The 16,765-nt window shown below is 50.7% G+C and overlaps 2 protein-coding genes across 3 annotated transcripts; one reads left to right on the forward strand and one right to left on the reverse strand.

The window, feature by feature from the left end:
- Positions 1–451: 451 nt before the first annotated feature.
- On the reverse strand, positions 452–3,862 carry LOC144987787 (transmembrane protein 273-like). Its single transcript, XM_078937206.1, has 5 exons — positions 3,685–3,862; positions 1,929–1,973; positions 938–1,045; positions 838–860; positions 452–756 (listed from the first exon to the last, which is right to left on the reverse strand). Exons 1-5 carry the CDS (start codon positions 3,731–3,733, stop codon positions 679–681), a joined length of 303 nt encoding a protein of 100 aa, XP_078793332.1. The 5' UTR covers positions 3,734–3,862; the 3' UTR covers positions 452–678.
- On the forward strand, positions 2,876–13,677 carry LOC144987784 (uncharacterized). 2 transcript variants are annotated; one of them, XM_078937202.1, is made up of 3 exons: positions 2,876–3,120; positions 4,124–5,567; positions 6,443–13,677. In XM_078937202.1, the coding sequence occupies exon 3, from the start codon at positions 6,540–6,542 to the stop codon at positions 12,219–12,221; it is 5,682 nt and encodes a 1,893-aa protein (XP_078793328.1). In that variant the 5' UTR covers positions 2,876–3,120; positions 4,124–5,567; positions 6,443–6,539; the 3' UTR covers positions 12,222–13,677. The 2 variants fall into 2 exon arrangements, with proteins under 2 accessions (XP_078793328.1, XP_078793329.1); XM_078937203.1 differs by lacking the exon at positions 4,124–5,567.
- The last annotated feature ends 3,088 nt before the right edge of the window (positions 13,678–16,765 follow it).

A 16,765-nucleotide genomic window follows, 5' to 3' on the forward strand; every position in this document is an offset into this window, starting at 1 on the left:
CTTAAACTGGTTCTGATTGGAGAAACTTTAAAACTCCAGATTTCATGTTGACATGTTGTTCCTGCAGGGGTGGGGGCACTAGCATTAACTACCCCTGTGGCAGGAGAAACTGCCCCCCACACACACACACTCCTTTTGGTCTGGACATTTTGTGCCTTTCAATGATGCCAAATGTAAAGGGGGCGGGGCTCTAGTTGAAGGTCAAAGGTCTGCAGTTCAGCCTTCTGGTCCATGATGCTTCAGTCGAACGCGCTCATGTCCATACTGTGGACCGAGATGAGCTGAAGGCTTCTTGTGTTTTGAAGGTTTTACTGTTAAAACGTGGTTAGACACACGAGGCTTGTATTTAAATAAACCCCTTTTGGGATTTCGACTAAAGTTAATCTTAAATTTCCAACTTTTTTTTTTTTTTTTTTTTTTGAACCGGAGGGAAGAGTTGAGGGATGTTGGGTATGTGTTACTCCAGTTTATTCTGAACTTTATATTTAAACTCGGGCTGAGTTTAATTCTCTTCAGTCCCTTTGGGTCTCAGGAGGAACGCTGCCCCCTACTGGAGGAGCTTTGACCTGAAGCGTCAGTGAAAACAGCAGCTTTTTTGTGGGAGTTCTTTATGTAAAGGTCTTTATCAGCAGGAAACTCTTCACATTCAGGAAACAGTGGAGATGATCTCTGTGACCCTTAACCTTTGCTGCCATTGGACGCCATTTCCATCGGATGCTCTGAATTGCTGACGTGGCTCAAGACCTGCAGGTGGTTCTGTGGTCAGAAGGTTTGTTAGACGATTCTGAGCTGTTGGTTCCAGAGCGTCCATGAGGGAACATGAAGGGAACATCTCACCTTAGAAGTCTTTCGGCTACATCCTGCAGAGAACCCCACATGAGACATCAGCTCAACCATGTCAGAGGACGGAACGTCTCGTGTCTGGAAAAGGCCTCACCTGAGCACATTTCCAGGACTTGCCGTCTGACCATGCAGACCTTCGTGGCGATGAACACGGCGGCCAAGAACAGGCCAATCCCGCCTCCGATCAGGATGTACTTCAGATCTGGAAGAAAAACCAGCAGCAGCCAAAGGGCCTGAGTGACGGAGCAGAGACACGCCCCCACCTCCTGACCTGCTGGAAAGCACACGTCTGAGGATGCAGGACGGCGTCACGGCGTCACGCCTCCTTCAGCCGCTCAGACGGAAACCCAAACCGAACACGTGGGATTCATTGAGAGCAGAAAGTTCCTGAAGGTCAGGAGGCAGCAGGAACCCCAGATCGGGCCAAAGATCACATGACGTGACTGCAGCATCAGAATCAGAACTGATGGAGTTAAAGCTCCACGTGTTTCCAGCTAACGACACACCTGAGGAACAGCTACTGAGGAGCAAACTAACAAGACTAAGAAAAACCAAAGTCAGGATCAGTTATTCATTTCCAGCTAAAATTATTCTTCTAAATGTGTTTCTGTTTTTTTTTTAAACCTGTTTATAGCAAACATGAACCATTTCTTTACTTTCCTAAACAAATCTTTTAAATTGAGCTTTTCTTCATTCATGTTCTTCTCTAATGCAAACATTCAGGTTCATTTCAGACTTGAAGGGATTCAGTTCTGATCCATCCTGGTCCCAAACAGAACCTCGGCTGAGTTTCTAGAAAAGACTGATGTTCTCCTTCATCCTGTCTGTCTTTTTCAGCTTCAGGTGACCACAGAGCTTCAACTCTGAAGTCAGCCTTCTGCCTCACTTCCATCCGGTTTGGAGATCTCTATCCAATCAGCAGGAGATCTGCATCCCATAATAACCTGAGCTCTGCAGAGACCGCAGTCTGTCAGAAGGTTGAACTTATGAGGAAACATCTCAGGATGAGAGGAGAAATGTCTCCATGGAAACCGAAGCTGAGCAGAGCTTTTCTTGATGAACCTGAAGATTCTGAAGTCACTCACCGAATCCGTGTCCAGGATCTGCTCCCTCCGCCGTCAGCACGCACTCTGAAACACACCGTTATCCGTCAGACCAGGCCGGCTGCACAGACAGGAAGTTGTGAGCCGCACTTCCTGCTCCTCATCAGATGACAACAAACCCCGTGAGGCTGTCAGAGGCACATCTGCTCTCATGTTCATATGTGCATGACCGACCCCCCCATGCTATCAACGGCCCCTCTATGCTGAAGCTTTGAGCATCTCTGGATGCTCAGGAACCCATGGCTCTGTGGCAGCCAGAGCGTCCGTCACGCTGAGGTAGTGCACCGGAATCAAACCTCCAGCAGGTGTGGATCATTGACCGGACCAGAGAACTGGACTGAGAGAGTGGCTCCTGAAGGACCCCCTCCCACGAGGACGGTTGGTTTGTTGGTTTGACTCCCCCATGTCCAAAATGATGCCCCCTCCCCATCCAGAGGGTGGCGGTCTGCTCTCCTTTGTTTGGTTTAGCATCCAATAATATGTAGAAGAAGAAGAACTTGTTTGGGTTACATCACAGCCAGCAGATCCGTGCACCACCAGAACCCTCAGAACCCTCATCTGGACCTCCTCTGCTGCTGCTCAGATGGTTCAGGTCTACAGCGGTCAATAAAGTCTGAATTCCCGAAGGTTCTTGTTTGATTTCTGAAAAACGGGCTGAAGGAAACCCGGCTCATTAACGGCCCTTCAGCAGACGAAGGCTGAGCGTTCTCTGTAAGTCCAGCTGGGAAAGGGGCGGCCTGGTTCTGGACCCGGGTCTAAAAGTGCAGACAGCGCTGCATAGACAGAAAGCAGAAAAATTTATGCCCCCAGCGAGCCCTCGGCCCCCCAGCTGCTCCCTCAGGAGCCAAAATAAGTGGAGTGGCGGTCATAACGCGGCATGCACGCTCAGCAGGGGGGTAAATTTAGGCCACATGTGACACTTCTGACTCCTCCTCCTTTTCTTCCAAAGGATCGTCAGTCAAACAAAGCCTCCCAGAGGAACCGGGGAGCGGCCGACCGGCAGAAGCTCCAGAATCCGACCGATTCATCTGCTCCTTCGGCCTGAAGCCGCCTGGCGAACGGCGCCAGATCGGGTTTCCAGTGACCCCAGCGTGACCCCTGACATAATGCTCCACATCAAGAGGGTCATGCAGGGCGGGCGGAGCGGCTCACCGGGGCTCATGGGAAATGTGAGGTAAACAGAAACGCAAACATGGTGGATGTTTTGTTACTGTCGCAGAGACAACCATGAACAAACGAGTCGACCTAACGAACACAAAAGATCCATAAACGTCTGCTTTTCAGTTTATTCCAATTCATCCTAAACCCTGTTGCTCAGTACCATATGTGGCAGGTGGGGGGGTCGTGGGGGTGGGGGCTTTAAACGCTGATCATGAACACTGAGGTCGGTCAGATGGCGTCCTCAGACCAGCTGGTCGCTCGCAGACTGCTGCATCCGTGAGCAGAGAGCATTTTCCACTGAGAGGGTCTGAACCAGCAGCTCAGGTGCTTTCTGTCAGAACCAGAACCCGTGGCCCGGGTCCTGTGTGCCTCCTCTCTGAATAATTTTACCTGTTCTGTTCCAAACTCCTCATTAATCTGGAGCTTTCATAAAGTAATCTGAGTAAACGTAAAACAGTTCAACCCCATCCAGGCCCTGTTCTGGAGTCAGAACCGGCTCCAGCGCCGCCATCGGTCCCAGTCAGCTGTTCTGGACCGGCTCCGGTCCGCAGGGAGCAGAAGAACTCAAGTGACTCACCTGACAGCAGGACGGCCCAGAAGAACGCCAGCGGGCGACCAGCGTTCATGTCTGCGTGGCGTTCTGGTCGCCTTCAGGCAGCCTGTCAGAGGCTTCCTGCCTTTGTGGGGAGAGGCGTAGCTGCTGCTCTGCAGGCGCCGCTTATCTCCACCTCCTCCTCTTAGCGTGTGCGGCTGAACTTTCTGCTGCCAACAGCAGATTCACGCCTGAAAGCGTTGACCTGGTTCTAGTCTGAGCGGAACAGGAAGTCGCTCTGATTGTTTGGTTCTGATCAAACATCAAAGAACGGAAACCAACAAAGAATCGTCTGAAGACCACTTTCTGTTCGATCTGAGCGGCATCACATGATGGAAAAACATCTGATTAGCAGTTCTGAACACCACCCAGCTCCACCTTTCAGCCTTTCTGAGACTTCTCGTCTTCTTCATGACGCCTACAGAAGATCCTGGACCAGGACTCCCTGAACCAGGACTCCCTGGACCAGGACTCCCTGGACCAGGACTCCCTGGACCAGGACTCCCTGAACCAGGACTCCCTGAACCAGGACTCCCTGGACCAGGACTCCCTGGACCAGGACTCCCTGGACTCCAGCACTCACCAGGATGAAGCTGATGTTCTCCCTCTGACCCCCCCAAACCCCCATAAGTCATCCTCCTCCAGCTTCCTGTCTCCATGGTCTGATGTCTTGGTGGGGGGAGGGGTCGTTTGAAATGATGATGATGATGACACAAAGCCCTCAAGTTTGTCTCAAATACTTTCATTGATCAGCGGCTGTTTTCTCCGCTTTCCTCCCACAGTCCAGAAACACGCCTTAGAGGGTGATTGATGTCTCCAGGTGTGATTGGGGGTCCCTGTGACAAACCCCGCCCACACACAGCTGCAGCTGGGATAGCCTCCAGCAACCTCACAACCCTGGAAGGGATCAAGTGGGTTTAGAAAACGGTTGGATGATTGGCGGATTTCACTGAGCAAGTTGCCCCAGCTTCCTCAACCATGACCCCCCAGTAAAGATCTGGAGGGCTTAGCTGGGCTCCCCCTGTGAGTTTATCCTGAAGCTGCAGAACTTCAACACCTGAACTTCTGGATCAGAAGTTCCAGATCCAGATCCAGATTATTAGTTTAATCAGAAAGTCAACTCTGACAAAAAAAACCTTTTTCTGAAATGAAAACAAACAGAATGATTGTGAGACGTGTTGTCATGATGTTTGTTTCGATCCTCAGTCTATCTCCGGATCATGACCGATTTTCTATTATGGGATGTCTGGGGTCAGCTGTCCGTTCACGCAGAAGGCCAGTAAACAAACGGCTTCCTCTGTTCTGTGTGGAAACTCACAGCAGCTGATCTGGATCTGCGTTCTGGTGTCTTCATCCTCGTAAACAGACATGAAGCAACAAGACCCCCCACCCCCGACCTGAATGAGCGGCGCCACCTGGTGTCCGGCCCGCTGACCCATTCCCCTGCTCCACTTGACCCTGTCATGTTTCTGGAGGTGCCAGACGGTGCCGAGGGTCTGCATGGGAGCCTATGAGCGCCCACCGCTACAAAAATAACCAATGAGCGCGTCCGGGTGGTGCTGCCGGCCACTCGACACCCCGGTTACTCCTCTGTGAGCGGGCTGGACGCTCTGCTGATGCTCAGTTTGGACACACTCACTTGTGTGTCTATTTTGGTATTTTCTGAGCTGCGGCTCAGGAACCCGGCCGCACCAGAACACCTGAACAGGACTCTGGGCTTTGAGTCACTCCGCTCGGTTTCCTGTTGTTTCCTCTCAGCCTCATTGGGAAAAAAGTTGGTGACCGGCGGTACCCGGAGTGTTTGTGATGCCACTGGACCCTGGGATTATTCCGGAGCTTTGACAGAACATGACAGAGCCATCATCCAGGTGAGGGGGTGAGCTTCTAAAGCTCTGAAGACCAGACCAACGACCATCTCTGAATGGCGCCTTTATAAGAGCTCAGATTGAAATTGGTGTATTCTGGTGGCGGCTTCCTGCAGCTCACTCATTCCTGAGGTATAAATACTCAAACAGATGCTGGGAAAGTACCGCCGTTGCTAACTGATCTCTGGTCATGAGAGCTGGACAAATGTTGGCAACGGCGGCGTCCTGGAAAGCCAAAACATCCAGCATCTCAAGATACAGTAAAGTCACGCCATGCGGGCGACTTCAGCTTCACATGACCATAAAGAGCCGGTAATCCTGAAGCCTTGAAGGATTTCACCTCAACTATTGTCCGTTGATGGTGTGACACTGGTTTCAGGGTCAGTTTGCAGAGTTTCCAGTCAGATTCAGGGGGGCGTGGGAAGCTGAAACCTTGAAGTTTGTGTCTGTCTCCTGGCTCAGGCCTTAAAAATAGGTTAATGAGTTATTCTGAGGCCTCGGCCCTGTTGCTGAGTTCCAGCGAAGCAGCAGCTGCTGAGGTGGTCTGCCGACTCACTTCCTGCTCTGAGCCGCAAACGCAGGTGAGGTTTTTGTGTTGCAGATGTGCAGTCTGCACACTTTCCTGCACGAGAAAGCTTTTCCTCAGCGACTGTCTAAATGGAAATGATTGATGTTGAAAGTGACGTTTCTATAAATAGAGCTCTGGTTTTTCTGCCCTGACAGCCAGTGTTGCTGCTCGCAGCCTGAAGTACTGTACCGGGCTTAAAATAGCCAAGTGAATGGTCTGAAGTGCAGCAGCGAGCGAGCCCCTCATGTTCTGCAGATAATCAGGGCAGGTTGGTGGGTGTGGTAACGCTGTGGCGTGTTTGGGTCTGCAGGCTGCAGCGCCTCCCTGGTGTCGGTCGGAGCTGAAGGGAAGGTCCAGAGCGGCGGCAGCTGGAGCCGGCCCGTCATGCCAAACGCGCCACTGACGCCATGAGCTGTGTGGAAAAGCGACACTTGAACCACCGGATGGGAAGCATGCTCCACCATCGCTTCCCCAACGGCTTCACGGACCTCCTCATGGACGAGGCGGACCGGGAGGTCAGCAGCCTGACGGACAGAGCCTTCCGCAGTCTGTGCGTCGGGGACGACGCTGTTTACAGCGACGACCTTTTGCCCGGATACTCGCCCTTCAGCTGCCACAAACCGCTGGCTGGGGAGCCGTTCAGGAAGAACCAGCAGAAGGCGGCGAGGCAGCACAAACATGACAAGAGCGACACAAAGCAAAAGAAACACATGTCGTCGCTCCTCAGGGCCTTAAGCGCCGCAGAGGAGAGCTGTGAGGGGATGCTGATGAGAAACGGAGTCACGGCGGACTCCAACGGCGAGTCCTGGGACAAATCTGCCCTTCGCAGCATCCAGAGAGAGCTGTCAGAGTTCTCCTCCAGCTACCAAAGCAGCCTCGATGACCATCAGAAGAACCATCGGGCTGCTTCTTCAAACAAAGCGGGAAAAGACGCCAATCTTCCCTCCGGAAAATCAACCAAATGCAAAAACGGGAGAGTTGCAGTCAAACTACGGAAACTCAACATCAAAAACTTCTTCCTCCACAGTGAACTGAGTCCTTTCCAGACATGGACAGACTTTAACCGCTTTCCCTTCAGCCAGGAGGACGCCGTCGCCAATATTCTGTCAGCAGACATCCCCCCTAAATGGCACAACCTGCCGTTTTACAAGGAGCTCACCGGAGCGCGTAAAGGGGGGGCTCTGCATACTGAGGAGACCCAGACACGCCCCATTGCCCCCCCTCCTCCACCAAAACTCCTGCCAAAGCCCGCAGCCCCTCCGGCTGAGAAGAGGTGCTCTTCAGAAGGAGGGGAAGGGTCTGCTGCCCCCTGGAGGCGGAACAGGTCCAGGGCAAAAAGTGCTGTTCCTGCCAATCAAGCTGCAACTGCAGCTCAAGACCCCCATCCAAAAGCAGCGGATGAGAGTCTGCTGTCGCTCCAAAAGGAAGTGAAATCAGCGGAGGTGAAAGCTGTGGAGGAAGTCAGCTCTCTGGCCTCGACTCCGTTCAGCATCTGCCAGCTGATGACTCCCGTTATCCCCTCCAGACAACCAACGGAAACATCAGAGGTCCTCCAGGCAGTCCTCTCCCCTCCTGCCTTGGATCTTCCAGGCAGGTCTCAGTCTGAGGCCAAAGGGACGCCTGAACCCCCAGTCAGGCGGGAGACCTACAAGTCCCTGGCTTCTAGCATCCTCTTCAACTTGAAGGACAACCGGAAGAGGGTGAAGAGCCGTTACAGCCCGCCGAAGTTCAAGACGCTGGAGTTACCTGAGGGGGGCCGCGAGTCTCCGCCCTCAGAGAAGCTCTCCCACGCTGGATCTGAGGGGAATGCCTCTGGTTTCAACACACCTGCCTTTCAGGCTGTTTGGAGTCCCATTTTAGAGGATTCCTCCAACCCAGATTCCTCAAAACAAGCCGCCAACAAACCTCTGCCAGACGACTATCTGCTAACAAACCTGCTGCAGAACAAATGGGATGAGAACTCTGGTTCTCCGTTAAAACACATGAAAGCAAACAAGAGCCCCCTGACGAAAACGCAGAACTACCCCTCTCTGAGTTTATACCGGAAAGCAAGTGACCTAAAAGCTCCCCCAGAGTCTGTGCGCAGCGGCTCGGCGCCGCACGCCAACCCGCCAAATGAGGCACATGACAGGAAGATTCCTGCAGACGTTCTGCCAAAAAACACACCGCTTTCAGCCAGTGCTCAAATTCCCACAAAAGATCATCCAACATCAGTTTCCTCTGACATATCGACGCAGCAAACAAACAAGAAAAGAGCCCTGGAGGTCCCAGAGAAAACCAAACGGGCGGTGAAAGACGTGGAAGAAAGAGGCTATGAGGAACAGGCGGAGCCTAAGAAGAAAGAGGCCGATGGTCCAACCGCGAGTGCCATGGATGTGATCAGAGCGGCAAGGGAAGCTATTAGTGCTGCTAAAAATAAAGCCTGGTCTGCAGGTCATTCAGACTCAGACGTTCTGCGAGGAACGGACGACCACGTTTCCAAAGAAACGCAGAGACGCCAGAAAGAAAGTCTGGACCCGGAAAGGGGCAACGTCTCATCTCAGAACAGAAAGAAAGAAAAAAGCAGCCACAGCAGCAAAGAGCCCCCCCCAGTTCCAAAGAGGAATTTCACCAAAGCTGACGTCCAGCCGCCCCACGACAAAAATTCAACCCAAGAAGCCGAAAAAAGCCACGAAATCGACTCAAAGGAACCAGATTTAGTCCCAAAAGAAAGGAAAGAAGGCAAGCCCAAACACGCCTTCTCAGCCAGACAGAACAACTACATCAAGAACCAGAGATGTGCGGAGAAGGTCGACGAGGGAGCAGAGGAGGAAGAAGAAGGCAATCCGAAAGTGGAGGCAGGGATGAGGGTGGATGAGGGGATCATAGCAGGAGAAAGACCAGATGGAAGGAACATAGTCAACAATTTACAGGCTTTAAAAGAGCTGGAAAGGGCGAGACTGGGTGACTACAAGCTGGAGGTTCAAACCATAGAAGAAGAAGCCAAAGCCAAGAACGACTTGATCTGCAGGCAGCTTCAGAACATCAAGAAGGAAATGCTGTCCATGAGGGGGAACACCTCTGCCAAGACGAAAATATTTGCCAAGAAAGAGAAGAGCCAACAGGAGGCCATCCCGAGGTCAGACGGTAACGTCAGCGTGAACACAACACGCGTCAACGACAACTACGACAAAGCCAGGATGGCGCTCGAAGAGGTCATATCTGAGCGGGAGAGGAGGAGGACTGAATCCAAAGATCAGGATGCAAAGTCAAGACTTCCAAACAGTTCTCCTGAGAAAACCTTTGTGCAGCGCGGTAAGACAGAGCTGGATTCCACCAGGAAACCACAGGAACCCAAAGACGGACTAAAAGAACAGCATCAGCAGAGACGGATCTTCTCCCAAACGGAACCCGCTGAGACCCACAGATCAGGCGGTGTGACAGCGCTTCCAGACACGGACAGATTTACCGACCAGGTTAACTCAAAGCTGAAAGCTGCAGCCAACCACAACAAAGCAAAAGATCATGTGATCGAGAAGGAGGAGAATAAAAGAGAAGAGAAAAAGTTAGAGACTCCTCCTGTTCCTCCCAGAAGCAAAAAAGGACACAAGAGAGACGGGAGCACAGCGAAAGAGAAAGACGAAGCCGTCTGTCCTAAAGAGACAGAAACTGAACAGCACAAAGATCCGGTCAAGGAGAAACCTTCAGGTTCAGAAACCAATCCGGGAGGATCCTCAGTCTGTGGTTTCCAAACACGTGAGACTTCCTCAACCGTCACCGAGTCTGAGGGTTCAATGTGTTTGTCCCCTAAAGTCAGAGCCAAAGACGTGAAGAAAACGAGCTTTCAGGTGAAAAGAAGCCCCAACGAGGAAGGCGACCTCGGTACCTCTGAAGCTCAGGAAACATCTGCAATGAAGGTTCCTTCAAAACCAGAACATGGAATCCCATCCGGCTGGAGAAAACCTCCAAAAGCAGAGGAAGAACAGGACAAAGGAACCATTGAAGATTTGAATGTCCATACAGAAGGTCAACTGGAAAGTCCCAGAAACGATGTGTCACCTCTACTTCAGGTGAACGGCATCCCCCTCCCCCACAGCCCACCTGATCAGGCCAGCTTGTCCTCCAGGTCATCCTACTTTTCTGTGGAGAGTACGCTCCACAGGAACACGGAGACGGAGTCAAACATCTACCACTCTTTGGAGACCTTGACTGGAGAGCTGGAGGAGGTGGATGGAACAGGGGGGAGCGATTCAGGAAAACCAGAGGTGGAAGGTCTTAGGGATCAACAGGTGACTGAGGAGATCCCACAACCTCCAAAAGAACCGAATGTTCAGGAGAACCTAGGAGAGAACGTCAATGAGAAATCCAATCCTGAAGAAAGCCAGTCAACGTCTTCTAATAACACCTTCTCTCCCACTTTGGGAATCCCGGCTCTGTTTAAAGTCAAAGATAACAACTTCAAGCTGAGGAAGGCGGTGCCCCCCTGGTCCCCCAAGGGGAACCGCTCAGAGAAAGCAGAGGAACTTCCTGCAGCGGTTGAAAACCCGGAGCTCCGTATGGGAAACGAAACTTCACCCAACAACAGCCAAGGGACTGAAGTCCTCCCCCCCAAAGAGCCTTCATCAGACCAGACAAGCTTCTCACCTTCAAACCTCCAAACCGAAAGCACAAATAGACCCCAACCAGCGGGTTTCCTCGCTGTTCCGCAGGAGGAAGAGGGACTTTCTAGGCTGACTCCATCTTCTGAAGGTGTGGACAGCGGAACCACCAGCACAGCCGACACCGTCAACGAGGTGGTTCTGACCAACGGAGCTCCAGCTGAACGTGCTGAAGCTACAGCTCCGAGTGAACGGTCAGGTTCTACCTGCAGTGGTAACGACAGCCAATCGGGGCTCCCCAAACCTCCGGCTGTCCTGCCCAAAACCGAGAAGGCAGTTCTGAAAGCCATCAAGCTCACAAACAGGAGGATGAAGAAGGAGGAAACCCAGAAGTTCTCCAAGTCTTCTCAAAGTAGAGGCAAAGGTAAAGCCGAGCGGCACAGACGCGACAAATCAGACCACAAAGGTGACGGCGTGAAACTCAGCCAGACCGATGAGAAAAAACATGGAGAACAAACTGGAGACAGTCGGCGCTGTGAAGAGGGCCAAGAGGATGCATCAAAACCCGCCAAAAACCCTCCCAACCCAGCAGAAGCAGACCAGACGTCTCTCCGGCAGATCCAGAATACAGCAGAGAGCAGCCGAGGAACCGAACGGCGATCTGGTATGGCTTCAGACAGACGAGGCCGCAGCGGTCCTGAGCACAGAGACTACAGCAGGGACAGGGTCATAAGCAACATCCCCGTTTACAAGGCCCATGTGGGGGAGAGGTCAGCGTCCGACAGGCCGTTCAGTCGATCCCTAAGCAGTGACAGGTATTTGGGAGGTAAAACGGAGCGCAGGCTGAGTGCCGATGTTCCAGCGAACGAGAAGCTTGATCCCAGAACCGAGCGCACCGAGAAATCCATCAGGGATGAGCTTCAGCACAGAGGCAGGGCCAAAAACAAGCCAACACGAGAAAACCCGCTGAGGAGGAGCCACAGCATCGATGCATACGGCACAGAAGCACGCCACCCGTCCTCCCTGTCCCGCCAGTCCAGCCACTCTGGTCAGTTTTCTCACCAGTCCAGCATGGAGCACGCAATCGTCACGCAGTCTTTCCCCATGGCCCAGCGAAAGATCCTCCAAGATCCTGACTCTGGGCAGTACTTCTTTGTGGACCTGCCGGTTCAAGTCAAAACTAAAACCTTCTTTGACCCAGAGACTGGAAGCTACGTGCAGCTTCCAGTTCAGCCCCCAGAGGGCGCTTTTCCTCAGCCGTCCGCAATGGAAGTCCTGACGCCTCCACTGGTGGTTTACCACAGCTTTGTGCCTGTACCTCTGTCCCCCATGGCCCAGAAAGCCACCATCCACGCGCCGCAGATAGAACCACATGAGCAGAGACACATGGACAGGTCGAGGCCGCTGCCCTGCAGGGAGGGGCGGCCATATTTAGAGCCTGCTTACGGTCAACACGAGCGCGTGATGGTCGGGGACTTTCTGGGCACGGAGGAGCTGGACTGTCCAAGTTGATGGACGGCGTACTGCAGTCCGTAGTGTTTGTTGCATTCCAGAAGTTCTTTTTGTAATGCTTTATCAACAGTTTAATTTTTTTCCAGCTGATTTTTCAGACAGGAAGTGGAAAAAAAAAACAGGTCTGGAACTGAGCTTCTTCAAACAGAAACGGTTGGTTTTGTGCAACTTCCTGAGACTCTGAATTGTTAACTCCACTGTTACTGCGCTCCAAAATGTCAAGAGGTAGAATCATTCCCTGTATATGAGAACTGGACTGAGTGACTCCTCCCCCCTGGCGTTCCAAACAGGAAGTGCCTAGAAAATCCCAGACTTCTATGGAGAAATAAACAGCCGTTACTCAGAAGGATCGTTGTGGATCTGAAACCTTTGTTTAAACGTGTTCTTTATGATCCTCATTTGTTTCAGGATATTTTTATGGCTCTTCAGGTTATAAACTGACCAATCAGTTGCCTCAGTGAGAGTAGGTGGAGCCTGGTTGACAGATTTCATGTAGCCTGTTTTGAAGAGGGGGGGGTGTGTCCTTCCAACAAGCTCACACCTGATTGGTGAAACTCAGACTAAATCAGGCTAATCCCTTCTTCATGACGACGTCTGGCTCCACCATGGCGGCATCTGTATTGCAAAGAAACGACTCGACTTCGTTTGGATGGAATAAACCATTTTTCCACGGGGGTCACACTGACTCAGTCCAGTTCTCCTAGACAGTCGATGGGTTGGATGTAAACGTCACCAAGACGACCCCACAAAAGCAAAACGCCTAACTTCACAGTAACTTCAACCACTTTTGACGTGTTTTCACAGATCATACAAACGAAGGAGGTCGATCTGCTGAAGATCGCGAGGCCTTGAAGGAAAGGCCGGTTCAATCCTTTGACATGTCTTGATGGGTATTGGGATTCTTTGTAATCGCGTGGGTTACGTGACAAAGGTGCAAATGTTAGAAAGCAAAGAGAGACTGGATCAAGTGTAAACGGAGAGGATGTGTGGGAATATGTCTCCCTGTTTGTTAATCCTGATCTTTGTTGTGTTGAACTGCTGTGTCATTTCAACACACAAAGGTTTTGTGTCCATGAATGTATATTTTGGCCAGAATGATCAGACTTTCAAAAGACTTTGGTTGGGATTGTCCGGTTAATTTGGCGTGCCGTTTTGAGCACGGGTCATTTAACCTTCACAGATTCTCGCCAGTTTTAAAGAAAAGTGGCTGTAAACATCACATGGTTGCATCTCCAACTATGAGTTTGGAATCTTTCTTTTTCATATTTTTGCATGATTAAGTTGCAGCAGCTTAAGGTGTCTATGAATGTTGGTGACAAACCAACTGTTGTTTTTCTAAAGTGTACAGCAGTGGAAAGAACTGGTGTTGCAGGTTAGTGTGGCCTTTTCCCAGCTAGAAGCAACCCGGCTTGTCTTGTGTCTGTGATCCATTCCAATAAAATACAGAAAAAATCTCCTTTTAGTGTTTTTTTTTCACCCTGGATTTAGTGAGGATTGATGCCAGAGGAGGTGTCCATGATCAGAAAGCAATCCTGGATACCTCTAAGGGCATCATCCCGCCAATACCATGGTCACATGATAAATAAACATTCAATCAATTGTTAGAACTCTAATTTGGTTGTTTTTAACATTAAATCACTTTTAACCCTTCTGTTATCCTATGACCCCCCCCCTTCCATTGACATGTTCTCCCTACCATGGCAAAGGTGGATAAAGGTGGAAAGATTTCATGTAATCCATGGACACCAGTGAAGATCACAAATCATTGAAGAAAAAAGGTTCAGAGTTCTGTCTAGTGGGTCTAGATGACCCACCTCCCAACGTTAAAGTGCCTAGGACAGCACAAAGGTTACCAAGCAGAGCACTATTTGATAGGCTGTATTATAGGTTGTCATGGTAACGGCTGCAGAGCCGGCACCGGCCTCACGCTGCTGGAGCCAATCAAAGGGGTTTTATACGCTTAACATCATGCCAAGTGATCCAAAGCATCATTCCAGAGAGAAAGGTCACTTCTTCCCGTTTGTTTTTGTCCAAATCATTCAATCCATCCATTTATCCATCCATCCATCATCCATGCATCCATCATCCATGCATCCATCCATCCATCCATCCATCATCCATGCATCCATCCATCCATCCATCCATCCATCCATCATCCATCCATCCATCATCCATGCATCCATCATCCATCCATCATCCATCATCCATCCATCCATCATCCATCCATCCATCATCCATCCATCCATCCATCCATCCATCCATCCATCCATCCATCCATCCATCATCCATCCATCCATCATCCATGCATCCATCCATCCATCATCCATCCATCCATCATCCATGCATCCATCATCCATGCATCCATCCATCCATCATCCATCCATCCATCCATCCATCCATCCATCATCCATGCATCCATCCATCCATCATCCATGCATCCATCCATCCATCCATCCATCCATCATCCATGCATCCATCCATCCATCATCCATGCATCCATCCATCCATCATCCATCCATCCATCCATCCATCATCCATGCATCCATCCATCCATCCATCCATCCATCCATCCATCATCCATGCATCCATCCATCCATCATCCATCCATCCATCCATCCATCCATCCATCCATGCATCCATCATCCATCCATCCATCCATCATCCATCCATCAATCCATCATCCATCCATTATCCATCCATCCATGCATCCATCCATGCATCCATGCATCATCCATCCATCCACCCATCCACCCATCATCCATCCACCCACCCATCCATCATCCATCATCCATCCATCCATCATCCATCCATCCATCATCCATCCATCCATCCATCCATCCATCCATCCATCCATCCATCCATCATCCATCCATCCATCATCCATGCATCCATCCATCCATCATCCATCCATCCATCATCCATGCATCCATCATCCATGCATCCATCCATCCATCATCCATCCATCCATCCATCCATCCATCCATCATCCATGCATCCATCCATCCATCATCCATGCATCCATCCATCCATCCATCCATCCATCATCCATGCATCCATCCATCCATCATCCATGCATCCATCCATCCATCATCCATCCATCCATCCATCCATCATCCATGCATCCATCCATCCATCCATCCATCCATCCATCCATCATCCATGCATCCATCCATCCATCATCCATCCATCCATCCATCCATCCATCCATCCATGCATCCATCATCCATCCATCCATCCATCATCCATCCATCAATCCATCATCCATCCATTATCCATCCATCCATGCATCCATCCATGCATCCATGCATCATCCATCCATCCACCCATCCACCCATCATCCATCCACCCACCCATCCATCATCCATCCATCCATCCATCATCCATCCATCAATCCATCATCCATCCCTCCACCCATCCACCCATCATCCATCCATCCACCCATCCACCCATCATCCATCCATCCATCCATGCATCCATCATCCATCCATCCATCCATCACCCATCCATCCATGCATCCATCATCCATGCATCCATCCATCCATCCATGAATCCATCCATCATCCATCCATCCATCCACCCATCATCCATCCATCCACCCACCCATCCATCCATCCATCCAACCATCATCCATCCATCCATCCATCCATCATCCATCCATTATCCATCTATCCATGCATCCATCCATGCATCCATGCATCCATCCATCCATCCATCCATCCATCATCCATCCATCCATCCATCATCCATCCATCCATGCATCCATCCATGCATCCATCCATCCATCCATGAATCCATCAATCATCCATCCATCCATCCATGAATCCATCAATCATCCATCCATCCATCCATGAATCCATCCATCATCCATCCATCCATCATCCATCCATCCATCCATTTATCCATCCATGCATTCATCCATCCATCATCCATCCATCCATCATCCATCCATCCACCCATCCACCCATCATCCATCCATCCATCCATGCATCCATCATCCATCCATCCATCCATCACCCATCCATCCATCATCCATGCATCCATCCATCCATCCATGAATCCATCCATCATCCATCCATCCATCCACCCATCATCCATCCATCCACCCACCCATCCATCCATCCAACCATCATCTATCCATCCATCCATCATCCATCCATCCATCCAACCATCATCCATCCATCCATCCATCATCCATCCATCAATCCATCATCCATCCATTATCCATCTATCCATGCATCCATCCATGCATCCATCCATCCATCCATCCATCATCCATCCATCCATCCATCATCCATGCATCCATCCATCCATCCATGAATCCATCAATCATCCATCCATCCATCCATGAATCCATCCATCATCCATCCATCCATCATCCATCCATCCATCCATCATCCATCCATCCATCATCCATCCATCCATCCATCATCCATCCATCCATCCATCCATGCATCCATCCATCCACCCATCCACCCATCCATGCATCCATCCATCATCCATCCATCCATCCATCCATCATCCATCCATCATCCATCCATCCATCA

The sequence above is a fragment of the Oryzias latipes genome, chromosome 19 (genome assembly GCF_053564925.1).
Source record: "Oryzias latipes strain Hd-rR chromosome 19, Olatipes_Hd-rR_3.1".
NCBI lineage: Eukaryota > Metazoa > Chordata > Actinopteri > Beloniformes > Adrianichthyidae > Oryzias > Oryzias latipes.

What these genes read in the sequence shown, in the direction of transcription:
- LOC144987787 (XM_078937206.1), bottom strand. Translation starts at nt 3,733, where the DNA reads ATGAACGCTGGTCGCCCGCTGGCGTTCTTCTGGGCCGTCCTGCTGTCA. An exon ending in AGATCCTGGACACGGATTCG is followed by an intron (nt 1,046 to 1,928) that starts GTGAGTGACTTC and finishes TTTTTCTTCCAG; the next exon opens with ATCTGAAGTACATCCTGATC. An exon ending in AGTCCTGGAAATGTGCTCAG is followed by an intron (nt 861 to 937) that starts GTGAGGCCTTTT and finishes GGTTCTCTGCAG; the next exon opens with GATGTAGCCGAAAGACTTCT.
- LOC144987784 (XM_078937202.1), top strand. Translation starts at nt 6,540, where the DNA reads ATGAGCTGTGTGGAAAAGCGACACTTGAACCACCGGATGGGAAGCATG.